This window comes from Capricornis sumatraensis, chromosome 1 (genome assembly GCF_032405125.1).
Source record: "Capricornis sumatraensis isolate serow.1 chromosome 1, serow.2, whole genome shotgun sequence".
Taxonomy (NCBI): Eukaryota; Metazoa; Chordata; class Mammalia; order Artiodactyla; family Bovidae; genus Capricornis; species Capricornis sumatraensis.
In genome coordinates, this window is record NC_091069.1 from 105,522,453 (window position 1) to 105,534,580 (window position 12,128).

Below are 12,128 nucleotides of genomic sequence, written 5' to 3' on the forward strand. Positions count from 1 at the left end.
AGAATTTGAAGTTCCCTTGAGGAGACTGTTAGCCACGGACCACAGAAACCTAGAAAGGAGCAAGCATTTCCCAAATTTACATCTTTTTCCGTATGGGACTGAGGAGAGGAGCGCTCTCTGCCAAGCAGATCCCCAGGCTCCCTGGTGTGCGTTTCTGCTGTGTCCCAAGGTTTGAGAAAACAGCATTCAATTGCATCTCCACTTGCCAAGGAAAAAGTTATTACTGATAAATGTGAAATGAAGAATTGGTTTCTATAAACATGTCCTTTAATGCTGAAGCTCCAATACTTTGGCCACCTGATGTAAAGAGCTGACTTGTTGGAAAAGACCTGGATGCTTGAAAAGATTGAGGGACAGAGGAGAAGGGGGCAACAGAGGACGAGATGGTTGGATGGCATCACTGACTTGATGCACATGAGTTTGAGCAAACTCCAGGAGATAGTGAAGGACAGGGAAGACTGGGGTGCTGCAGTCCATGGGGTCGCAAAGAGCTGGACATGGCTTAACGACCAAACAACCATCACCACAAAGGGAACACGAACAAAGAAGTCACTGCAGAATTCCACCTTTGTTCCAGCACGTAGAATTCCACCTTTGTTCTTTACAAAAGCAAGAAAAGATTGGTTTTAAAAACACCAGTCTATAGAAAAAGGACAAGCATTTGCAGGCATCAAACTTGGTGTGTTCCAATGTGACCCATATCCGATTGGCTCAAGAATGCAGAGGCTCAGGCTGCATAACCAGCCAGCCCCAGTCCTCAGCCCCGCTTGGTGCATTTCACCTTGCTCTCCATCCATGCTTTCTCCTCCCCTTAAGCTTGGTTTTGTGATGTCACCTATAGGCTCAGACACCTTGTAGGAAGTCACTGCCTGGACCCACAGAACAAAGTTGACAGCTGTCTGTCTCCAAGGCAGAAATCATCTGTGTATATCTCCAATGTTATACTCCATGAGATTTTTTTTGTTCCAGAGAGCCCAGCAAACCCAAATGTACAGCTGCCTTCAGACTTCATTTACAGCAGCCTCACAGCCAGCATGCCTCCCAAGCCTTTCTAAAGTCTCCACGCCTGTCAAGATGCAGAGGCGGCTGAATGAGACCGTCCTCCTGCTCCAGACCACCGCCGATGTGCAGGCGCAAGGCGGCGCTGTGGCACGCTGGGCAGCTGGTCTCCAGCTCTGTCCTCTGTAACCCATGGTGGGTGCTCAACCCACACTGCCTGTACTTGTGCTGTGTGTGGCATCACTCCCTCACAAGATTGTGCATCCGAGGGTGGGCCCCCTGCCCCACACACAGCTCTCCTCCCTGGAATCTAGCCCAAAGAGTGGGTACTGAATAGCCAGGTTTCAAATGGAATCAAATATGTCTGCAAAAATAAAATATTATGGCTCTAAGCTAGAAAAAAAATGGTGCAAACTCATTTACTTTGTGGAAACCTTTGGAAGGTTAATTATAATAACACATGTTCATTTTTCTCAAGTCACTATGGTGTCCACCTTCATTAAAGATCTGGGGCTGAGCTACCAATGAGGAAACATCTGGCAACATCTGTAGGGAGTAATCACCTCTAGAAGTGACTGCTCCCTCGCTTGTGCCTGGGCCTGATACCTTTGGTGTTCCCCTTTCCCTGAAATGCACGCTTGTGCGCGAGATGGCCAGCTCCTTGTTGGCAGCATCTCAGTGGTTGTACCTCTTAGAGATCCCAGGACTCTTCAGCACATGAGAAGAGCTCAGAAAGTGCTTGAATAAGGCAGGCAGCAGACTGGGTCTCTTCAAACAAGTGAAACTAGCTTAATTCTGTGAGCTAAAGAGAACTCACATGTATTGGGGTTTCTAAATGCATTCAGTAAGGTTGGAAAACACCTTCTTTTTAGGTACAATGGGTTTGTTCCAGATTCAGTACCCAGCCTTATCAATGCACTTTCCCATCAACAGTGCAAGAGGAGCAAGAGGAATGTAAAATCAATGTACATTATGAGCCACTATGAAGAACAGTATGGAGAGCCCTTAAAAAACTAAGAAGCTACCCAACAATCCCACTACCGGGCGTATACCCTGAGGAAACCGTAATTGAAAAAGCACATAGTACCCCAGTGTTCACTGCAGCACCATTTACAATAGCTAGGACACGGAAGCAACCTAGAAGCACATCCACAGAAGAATGAGTAAGTTGTGGTACATATACACAACGGAATATTAGCCATAAAAAAAGAATCCGCGTGAAACAGTTCTAATGATGTGAATAAACCCAGAGCCTACTACACAGAGCGAAGGCAGAAAGAGAAAAACAAATATTGTATTTGAATGCATATATATGGAATATAGGAAGATAATACTGCTGAACTTATCTGCAGGGCAGCAATGGAGACTCAGACGTCGGGAACAGACTTGGGGGCACAGTCGGGGAAGGAGTGGGGGACGAACTGACAGAGGAGCATGGAAGCACATACACCACCACATGTAAAATAGGTGCCCAGCGGGAATTTGGTAAACGATTCAGGGAGCTCGAACCAGCGATCTGTGACAACCTAGAGGGGTGGGACGGAGTGGGAGGTGGGAGGGAAGCTCAAGAGGCAGGGGACATATGCACACCTATGACTGACTCATGTTGATGTACGGCAGAAACCAACCCAATATTGTACAGCAATTATCTTCCAAACAAAAATAAATTAATGTAAAGAATGCCCAGTCTTCACAGCTCTCTCTGCTCTGTCCTGCGAGGTCCCACTGTTTTGGAGCAGAAAAGTAAAGCGTTTGTATCAGTCTGCTTGGACTGTTATAACAAAATGCACCAATTGAGTGGCTTAAACAGCATAGAGTTACATCTCACGGTTCCAGAGGCTGCAAGCCCAAGAACAAGGTTCCTGCTGGCTTGGTGTCTGATGAGAGCCCTCTCCCTGGCTGGCCGACAGCCACCTTCTCAGTGTCTTCACATCGTGGGCTCTTCCTCTGCTTATAAGAAGCTCCACCCTCATGACCTAATTACCTCCCCATGGCCTAATTACCTCCCCACGGCCCTGTTTCCAAACACCACCACATGGTGGTGAGGGTTCAACAGGTGAGTTTTGCAGGAACGCACACCATCAGTCCATAGCAGCCTTCTCTGGCTCTGGGCTTCCTCTTCATCTGTCACTGGGGCCTACAAGGACACATGGGCTTGCAGAGCGAGCTGCACATAGTGTCAGAAAGACGTCTCCACTCTACTCTGTAAAGAGACAGCAAGCTTGCGAGTCCCATCTGCTCACAGCTCCCTACCTGTTAGAGCCAAGGGTCCCAGCAAGTGGGCACCAGGAGTTCAGGCAAAGCACAGCCTGCTCAACATTAATCACATGTTCCTGGCCATCTATTTGCCAGGAAAAAAGAAAAAGCAAGGAAACAAAAAGAGATGGGAAAAAAAAAACATAAAAGAAAAACACATATACTTTACCATGTGACTTCAAGTATTTCGTGCATGAAATGGGAGCTTGCAGGTATCCTCAGACAGCCCAGAACTGTCTATTTTTTAGTTAATTATCTGTTTCTTTGCTTTTGTCTGCTTGTCGGGTCTCGGTTGCTGTGTGGGCTTTCTCCAGCTGCAGTGAGCAGGGGCTACTCTTGAGTTGCAGTGTGTGCGGGCTGCTCACTGCAGGGGCTTCCCTTGTTGTGGAGCGCCAGCTCTGGAGCACTCAGGCATAGCAGTTGTGGTGCATGGGCTTAGCTGTTTCCTGGCATGTGGGATCTTCCTGGATCAGGGATTGAACTTGAGACCCCTGCATTAGCAGGCGGATTCTTAACCACGAGACCGCCAGGGAAGTCCCCAGAACTGTGTCTTAAGATGTGAGATGCTCATATTCTTGAAAGGGCTTCCCTGGTGGCTCGGTGCATAAAGACTCTGCCTGCAGCGCAAGAGACCTTGCAGGGCCGGAGACCTGGGTTCAGTCCTTGAGTCAGGAAGATCCCCTGGAGAAGGAAATGGCAATCCAGTATTCGTACCTGAGAAATCCCATGGACAGAGGAGACTGGCAGGCACGAGCAACTAAGCTGGTGCCCCACAACCACAGTCCATGGGGTCGCAAGAGTCAGACACAACTTAGCGAGTAAGCCACCACCATATTCGTGAAAAGGCAAAGTGGATTTCCCTCTTCCCAACAATGCACTGTTCTGGGTGTGACGCTTTCAGATGACTCTTCTGTTAGTTGATGAAGGGTGTCATAACAGAGTTCCACCAGCTGGGGTGGTTACACAACAGAAACGCAGTGTCTGCTGGCTCCGCAGGCTGGAAGCTCCAGATCCAGGTGTCAGCAGGGCTGGCACCTTCTCAGGACTGGGACCCATGGCTCCATCCAGAGCTCCCTCCAGCTCTTAATGGTTTGCTGGCATTCACTGAGGTTCCTTGGGCTAGTAGATGTATCTCCCTGATCTCTCCCTTCACCTTCACGTGGGCCTCCCTTAGTGCGTGTGTGTGTGTGTGTGTACGTGTGCACACACACATGTCTAAGTACTCTCCATTTAAAAGGAAATTATACAAATGAATTTATTTACAAAACAGAGACAGACTCACAAACTTAGAGAATAAACTTAGGTTGCCAGGAGGGAAGGTTGGGGGAAAGGGATAGTTAGGGCTTTGGGGACAGACATGTACACATTCTTATACTTAAAATGGATAACCAGCAAGGACGTACTGTATAGCACATTCTGTTCAATGTTATGTGGTAGCCTGGATGGGAGGGGAGTTTGGGGGAAATGGATACATGTATATGTATGGCTGACTTCCTTTGTCATATACCTGAAACTACCACATTTCTAATCGGCAATTAACACTGTAGCCTTCCAGGCTCCTCTGTCCATGGGATTTCCCAGGCATGAATACTGGAGTAGGTAGCCATTCCCTTCTTCAGGGGATCTTCCCAACCCAGGGATCGAACCCAGGTCTCCTGCATTGCAGGTAGATTCCTTACCCTCTGAGCCACTGGAGAAGCCCCATCAGTTTACTATGGATGTCTTAACAAGGTACCACAGATTGGTGGTCTTAAAAACGAGCAAGTTTTTTTAATGTGATTTCGTTTCGGCAGCACTGGGTCTTCACTGCTGTGTGCCAGCATCCTCTGGCTGCAGCACGGAAGGGCTCTTCTTTGCTGGTGCACAGGCTCTACGTGCAGGGCTCACTAGTGCAGCTCCCGGGCTCTGAAGCACGGGCTCGGGAGCTGTGGCGCATGGGCTCAGTCACTGCTCGGCGTGTGGGATCTTCCCCAGGGATCAAACCAACCTCTCCTGCATTGGCAGGCAGATTCGTAACCACTGGACCACCAGGAGAGTCCCAACAATAGAAATTTATCTTCTTACAGTTCTGGAGGTTGTAGTGCAAGAGCACGATGTTGGCAAGGTTGGTTTCTTCTGAGGGCCATGACGGAGAATCTATTTTCCATGCCTCTCCCCTAGCTTCCGGTGATTCACTGGCAACCTTTGGCATTCTTTGTTTTGTGGAAGCATCTTCACGCTCTCTGCCTTTATCTTCACATAGTGTTCTCCTTGTACACACATCTGTGTCCAGACTTCCCCTTTTTCTAAAGATTCCAGACACATTGGATTAGGGGCTCACCTTACTTCGAGAATGATCTTATCTTAACTAATTACATCAGCAACTCTCTTCAGTGAGGTCACATTGTAGGGTACAGGAGGTTAGGACTCAAGCATATGAATTTAGGTGGGGGACACAATTCAAACCACAACACAATGTGTCTGGCACTGGATAAGCTCCAGACACAGGGAAATAAATACGATGAGGCTCCAAGAATGAAACAACTCACCGCAGGGAAACTGACGGCTGCATCCCCTCTCTCTGTTCTCACAGCTGTAACCAGCTCCAAACAGACATGAGCCCAGTGCAAGCCAGATGCCCAGGATCTGGAAGATTCCCCAGTGCACACTGGGGTAACACCTTTTACCACAGGTAGACACGTAAGGTTGGGGGAGACTTTGCACATTCTGTAGGTCTAAAAATCTAGGCACTATGTCTGAGTCTTAGGGACACAGAAACAGGAGATGACCCGGCTCCTCTGCCCACGGGATTCTCCAGGTGTGAACACTGGAGTGGGTTGCCATTTCCTTCTCCAGGGGATCTTCCCAACCCAGGGATCAAACCTGGGTCTCCCCCATCACATGCAGATTCTGAGCCATGAGAGAACATTTAATACAATGAAAGAGCCGCTCTAATGGAGGATGGACCACAGGTGATGGATCCTACCTCCTGCTCCAGGGAGTAGAGGGCTGCCAGGTGAATCTGCGGAGACCAGCCTGGAGCCGGAGCCACGAAGGATGCAAGAGCTTACCTGGGGCTCAGGATGGAGACATGCCGGCAGAGGGAAGACCGAGCATACAGCGCACTGGGGAGTGACAGGTCCTGGGCACGTTTCTGAGAACCTCGATTGTGTACTGCTGTTCAGACAGTTTCTTATCATCGAGCTGGTATGTGTGAGAAGTGAAAGTGTACAATACCAGTGGTTTCAGCAATAGGGCGTTTATGCACCTGAAAAGCTCTGAAAACGCCTTGATGTGCTTGTAGACAATTTTAAAACTAGGGGGAAAAATAAATAAAGTAGGGTAACTAGTTTCTTAACTTCTGATCATTTCAAAGATACCCTAAGAAAAGTGAATTTGTTTTTACTAATGTGTTTTAGAAATGTCTGCCATCTGAAGGACCCCGATTTTTTTTAAGTCTAAAATTTAATCTGCGTTGTATGAAAGGAGGAAAAACAATCTCTCTTCAACCTCCTTTATCTCTTCTTCTCCTTTAAGAAGGTGCGGTAGGTTTTCTTAAGATGCTCATCAGACTCTTCTCCATCTTTCTCCAAGGTCCTCTCATGGGATATGTACAGTGTCATTTCCGGTTCCTTGCTTCTCCCAAAGGTGACTTAGCCAAGAGCAGAGGAAACAAATCTCTACCCCTCTTTCCCTTTTCAAGTCTTTATTGAATTTTTACAATGTTGTTTATGTTCAATGGTTTGGTTTTTTGGCTGCAAGGCATGTACGATATGAGCTCCCCAAAGTGAAAGTGAAAGTGAAGTCACTCAGTCGTGTCTGACTCTGCTACCCGTGGACTGTAGCCCACCAAGCTCCTCCGTTCATGGGATTCTCCAGGCAAGAATACTGGAGTGGGTTGCCATTTCCTTCTCCCCAACCAGGGATCAAATCTGCACTGGAAGGTGAAGTCTTAACTTCTGAACCACCAGGGAAGTGCCTCTGTCTTTACCTTTGAGTGCAAAGCTCAGGTCCTGGGATTAGGCCACAAGGAATGTGTGTCCACACAAAGTGACACTCTGGCCTCAGTTGTAGAGGTGTCTCCTGGGCTGGGTGAAGAGTCTTAGGATGATCTGAGCCATGAAATTTGCACAGTTTGGGGGATCCATGAACAGAAAGCTACTCAGACTCCAAGGCAAAGCCCACCAGTGGCCAAAACCCTGAAGTCACCCAGAAGAGGCAGACAGAGCAAATAACCATTTAACAATCCAGAATCAATGAGCCTGATCCAGCTGTGCAGGGTGTGGCTGCTGGGAGCGGCCGGTGGGAGGCTGTGGCCCCAAGGGCAGGCGTGAATCAGAGCTGGGACGAAGCCAGGACAAGAGGCAATGGCAGAGACCAGCAGGGCCTGACAAGCAAGAGCAGGCAGAGGAGCAGCTTCCTAGCCTAAGAGGAGAGATGCTGCTCCAGGGCCAAGCAGCCACCCAACCCCAAGCACCGGGCACACCCCCAGGAGAGGCTGGGGCCCCAGTAGACCCGGATGAAGTTTGCCTTCCCATGCACAATGGGAGCCTGAGAAATTCAACTGAAGAAAAGCCAGGTGCGTTTCTTGCACCTGACTCCTGTGTCTAAGATTCATGCCTCCCAGACACAGGCTTGTTGGATTATGACAGGGCTTCTCCTCAAATTGGCCGGGTGACGGGGGAGCATGGGGCAGGGGGAACAGCGACCCACAGGAACCCCACCCAGCTGCAAGCTAAGAGTTGAAGGAGGAGGTGGGAGGGAAGGAGAGTCAAAGATTTGAACGCAAAACAGATAAAAGCAAGAGAGAAAGGTGGGATCTGGGAGTCATCTCGCAGCTTTTTGTCATAACAACTCCTGAAAGGACTTCCCTGGTGGTCCAGCGGTTAAGAATCCCCTGCCAATGCAGGGCTCATGGGTTTGACCCCGGGTCCAGGAAGATCCCCCACAAAGAGCAACTAAGCTGGTGAGCCACAGCCACTGAAGCCTAAGCACCCTAATCCCATGCTCTGCAACAAGAGCAGCCACCACACTGGGGAGCTTGCACAGCACAGCTGGAGAAACCCTGCGTGCAGAGCTTCCCCGGCAGCCCACTGTTTAAGAACCCACCTTCCAGCGTGGGAGACAGGGCTTCAGTCCTCTGTCAGGGAACGAAAATCCCACATATCCGGGAGCAACCGAGCCTGCCTGCCGCAACTAGCGGATCCGTGCACCACAACAAAGGATCCCACCTGACGCAACGAGGAACTTGCATGTCACAACTAAGGCCCGACACAGGCAAATAAGCAAGAAAATGAAGAATAAACAACAGATCAGGAAGGCAGAAGAGGTGACTTTAAGGCCTTTCTATTTTAATAGACAATGATTTTGCAAACTTCTCTCTCCCTGACACACACACACACACACACACACAGGGTATTTTGTTAGTATTAACCAAAGGTCAAAACAGCAACTTTGACCTTAACTCAGAAAGGACCTCCACAATAAGGAAAAAGTCTCTGAGTGTGGGGAGTATAAACCACCATCACCCTTCTGAGAGCAATTTGACAGCAGGTATTATACTTAAAGCCTGAAATTTTTTCATACCCTGTGACCTAGTAATTCAGTCTTCAAGTATGTCTCATAAGAAAATAGGATGTATTAAAGACTTATGATCCCAAATGGTTTACACAACCTTATTTATGGTAGTAAAAAACAGGGAGCAATCTTGGCATCTAACCATGAAAGAAGGATGTCGCTAAAATGCGACAGTGAGTAGAAGTACGCATGCCCCTTTGGGTGGAAAGGACTCCTGAGTCCCCATCGCCCTCACCCACAAGAAGAGTTATGGAATCTTCAGGAACACCCAGGGGCTGCGTGCATCCCCCGTCTATGGCATTCAGAGTGTGGAGGAGGGGATAGACAGCGGTTCTACGGCCAGACCAGCCCAAGTTCAAATCCGGCTCAGTCTCACCCGGGCCAGGTGGCCTTGGCAAACCTTCCACCACCCCTACCATCTACCCCACACACAGACGTTCATGGAAAGTGGGTTGAAATCCTGAACCTGCTGGGCTCTTGAAGAATTACACCGGGCCCAGCCACCAAGCGTGCACTCTCAGTCCTGGCAGACTCTTTGTGATCCCAGGGACTATAGCCTGCCAGGCTCCGCTGTCCACAGAATTCTCCAGGCAAGAATTCCTTCCTCCAGGCCGTTCCCTTCTTCAGGGGATCCTCCCTATCCAGGGGATGAACCCGAGTCTCCTGCATGTTTCCTGCATTGACATGTAGATTCTTTACTGTTGAGCCACCTGCACCCAGGGGAGCTAGCAATAATCCAGTTTACTCAGCCAGCATACTGCAGAGTCAGGATTTAAATTCTGGCCCAGCCTCCAAAAAACAAAAACAAAATAAGCAAATGAATAAAATCAAATAAACTTTGGGCCAGCCTGCTCCAGGATTATCATTGATAATATTTCTCTTTTTCATCACTTAGCCTTTTTTTTCTAGTTCCCAAGGAGTTATGAAATGGTCAAGGAGACTGAAAAGTTTGACGAGAAAGGAGAGTTTGGTCCACATGCTTTGCCCATTTCTGGTCGGTTCCCAAAGGAGACATTGGGTGCCTCTTGGCATTGGCAGGTCGGTATAAACCCCCGACAGGTTTCTGCCATAAGTCATATGAGATCACCGTGGAACCGCAGAGCAGGGCTCCTTACTTGCTTCACGCAGGGCATGTCATTCATTCACATAACCACACCGTAGAGTTAGTAAAGCACAGCAGAAAACATGTTCGCTAAGAGAACAAAGTACTAGAGCTCCAAGCATCCTTACCTTGTCCTGAAGGATCCCGGATGAGCCCCCAAGATGAAAGGTTGTTGTTGAATCACGACGCTGGGATTCTTGGCCCCCGGAGGAGAAGAATTCAATCCGGGGCCAGAGACGAGGCTTGATCGCTCAGAGCTTTTGTGTAATAAAGTTTTATTAAAGTATAAAGGAGATAGAGAAAGCTTCTGACATAGGCATCAGAAGGGGGCAGAAAGAGTACCCCCATTTAGCCTTTCTTTTTAAATTGGAGTATAATAATTGCTTTACAATGCTGTGTTAGTTGCTGCTGCACAACAAAGTGAATCAGCTGTTTCTATATATACACATACATCGCCCCCCTCCTGAGCCTCCCCCCATCTCCCACCCCACCCCTCTAGGTCATCACAGAGCACTTCGCTGGGCTCCCTGTGTTGTGCAGCAGCTTTCCACTAGCTTTCTATTTCACACATGATCGTGTATACATGTCAGTGCCACGCTCTCAATTCAGTTATTGCTATTTCTGTCCTTCTGCCCTGGCGCCTTTTCTAGATCATCCTCCCCAAATCCCCAGGGAAGCAGCAATGGCATGAACCACAAGAGGCAGCGATCCAGCTGGGGATCGGAACATGGTCTGTGCCTTTGGGACGCAAGGAATTGATTCAAGAGATCATGGAAGTCAGCTGCTGGGAAGCTCCAAGTCCTGGAATTAGGGTGCTGGAGGGACATCCAAAGACAACAGTTCCGGGTTTGGAAGGAGATGTCGTCTTGCGTCTAGGAGATGGTAACCCGCTCCAGTGTTCTTGCCTGAAAAATCCCATGGACAGAGGAACCTGGTGGGCTACAGTCCATGGGGTTGTAGAGAGTCGGACACGACTGAGCGACTGAGCACTCTCACGTTCAGGTGGCCCTCCACCGTGACCAGCTGTCAGGGGACGCAGGCTGAGCTCCCAGGCAGGGAGGGACATCTTGCTTTGCTTGGCCGAAACCAGTGTGTTTTTCCAGGTGATGAGGGAGTCAGGAGGCTACTGTCTTGCCTGCTGCAGACAGAAAACGTACTCGTGGCAGCTGCCTAGAAGAGGTTCCTTCCCCAGGAGCTCAGGGTGGCAGACTTGGCCCTGATGGGCATCGAACTCAGTGTGAGCAGCTCTCCATGCACCGTGCAGACCCCTGGGCACTTCGCCAAGAGAAGCTCCATCTTCCCCTCCACTGTACACTCTTCACTTCCCCTTGACCTTGAAAAATATACATATTCACCAACTGTCACCCTGCGACCTTCTTCTGCCATGTTTGTGGCACTCTTTTGACAGCCTTTCTTGGGGTTTCCTTTATTTTTTCTGGGGTTTCATGTCCCCCTGGAGATGGCATCTCTCCAGAGGCTGCTTGGGTTGTGATGATATATTGCAAGGCAGAATGGAGGCTCCTCGATAGAACAAATATCACTGCCGTGTGTGAACAGATTGCCGGGCTCGTCACGGCAGCCACCGCCAGCGGTCTACAAGCAACACAAATGCTTCTTCCAGGCCCACAGACGCATCTGGCGGCTGCTTCCTCGCCCTCATTCCTTCTGGTCCCTCTTTCTTTCCCTTTCTTCTTTCTTCTTTCCTTCTCCCTCCTTTCCTCTCCTTCCCTCCTTTCTTCCTCATCTTCCTCTTCTTCAAAGAAACCACATGGAAATAGGAAAAAATGATGCAAATGAACTTACTTGCAAAACAGACTCACAGATTAAGGGAACAGATTTATGGTTACCAGACGGGAGAGGGGCTGGGGAGGGATGATGAAGTAGGAGCCTGGAATTAGCACACACGTGTGTGTGCATGTGTGGCGAGCTGCTTCAGTCACGTCTGACTCTTTGTGATGCTGTGGTCTGTAGCCCACCAGGCTCCTCTGTCCGTGGGATTCTTCAGGCGAGAATACTGGAGGGGTTGCTTGCCCTCCTCCAGGGGATCTTTAGCCCAGGGATCGAACCCGCATCTCTTACATCTCCTGCATGGGCAGGCAGGTTACCACTAGCACCATCTGGGAAGCCCCAACATACTCAACCTACTATATAAAAATACATAACCAACAAGGACCTACTATATAGCACAGGGAACTCAATATTCTGTAATAACCTA

The 12,128-nt window shown here is 49.1% G+C and overlaps 1 protein-coding gene across 1 annotated transcript in view; it reads left to right on the plus strand.

Moving 5' to 3' along the window:
* The first annotated feature begins 1,074 nt into the window (after positions 1-1,074).
* Positions 1,075-12,128, plus strand: part of LOC138075597 (putative speedy protein E7) — a 132,973-nt gene continuing 121,919 nt past the window's right edge. The window contains exon 1 of the mRNA XM_068967464.1: positions 1,075-1,165. Coding sequence (XP_068823565.1) covers positions 1,075-1,165 — 91 coding nt within the window. The remainder of the gene's footprint in view (positions 1,166-12,128) is intronic.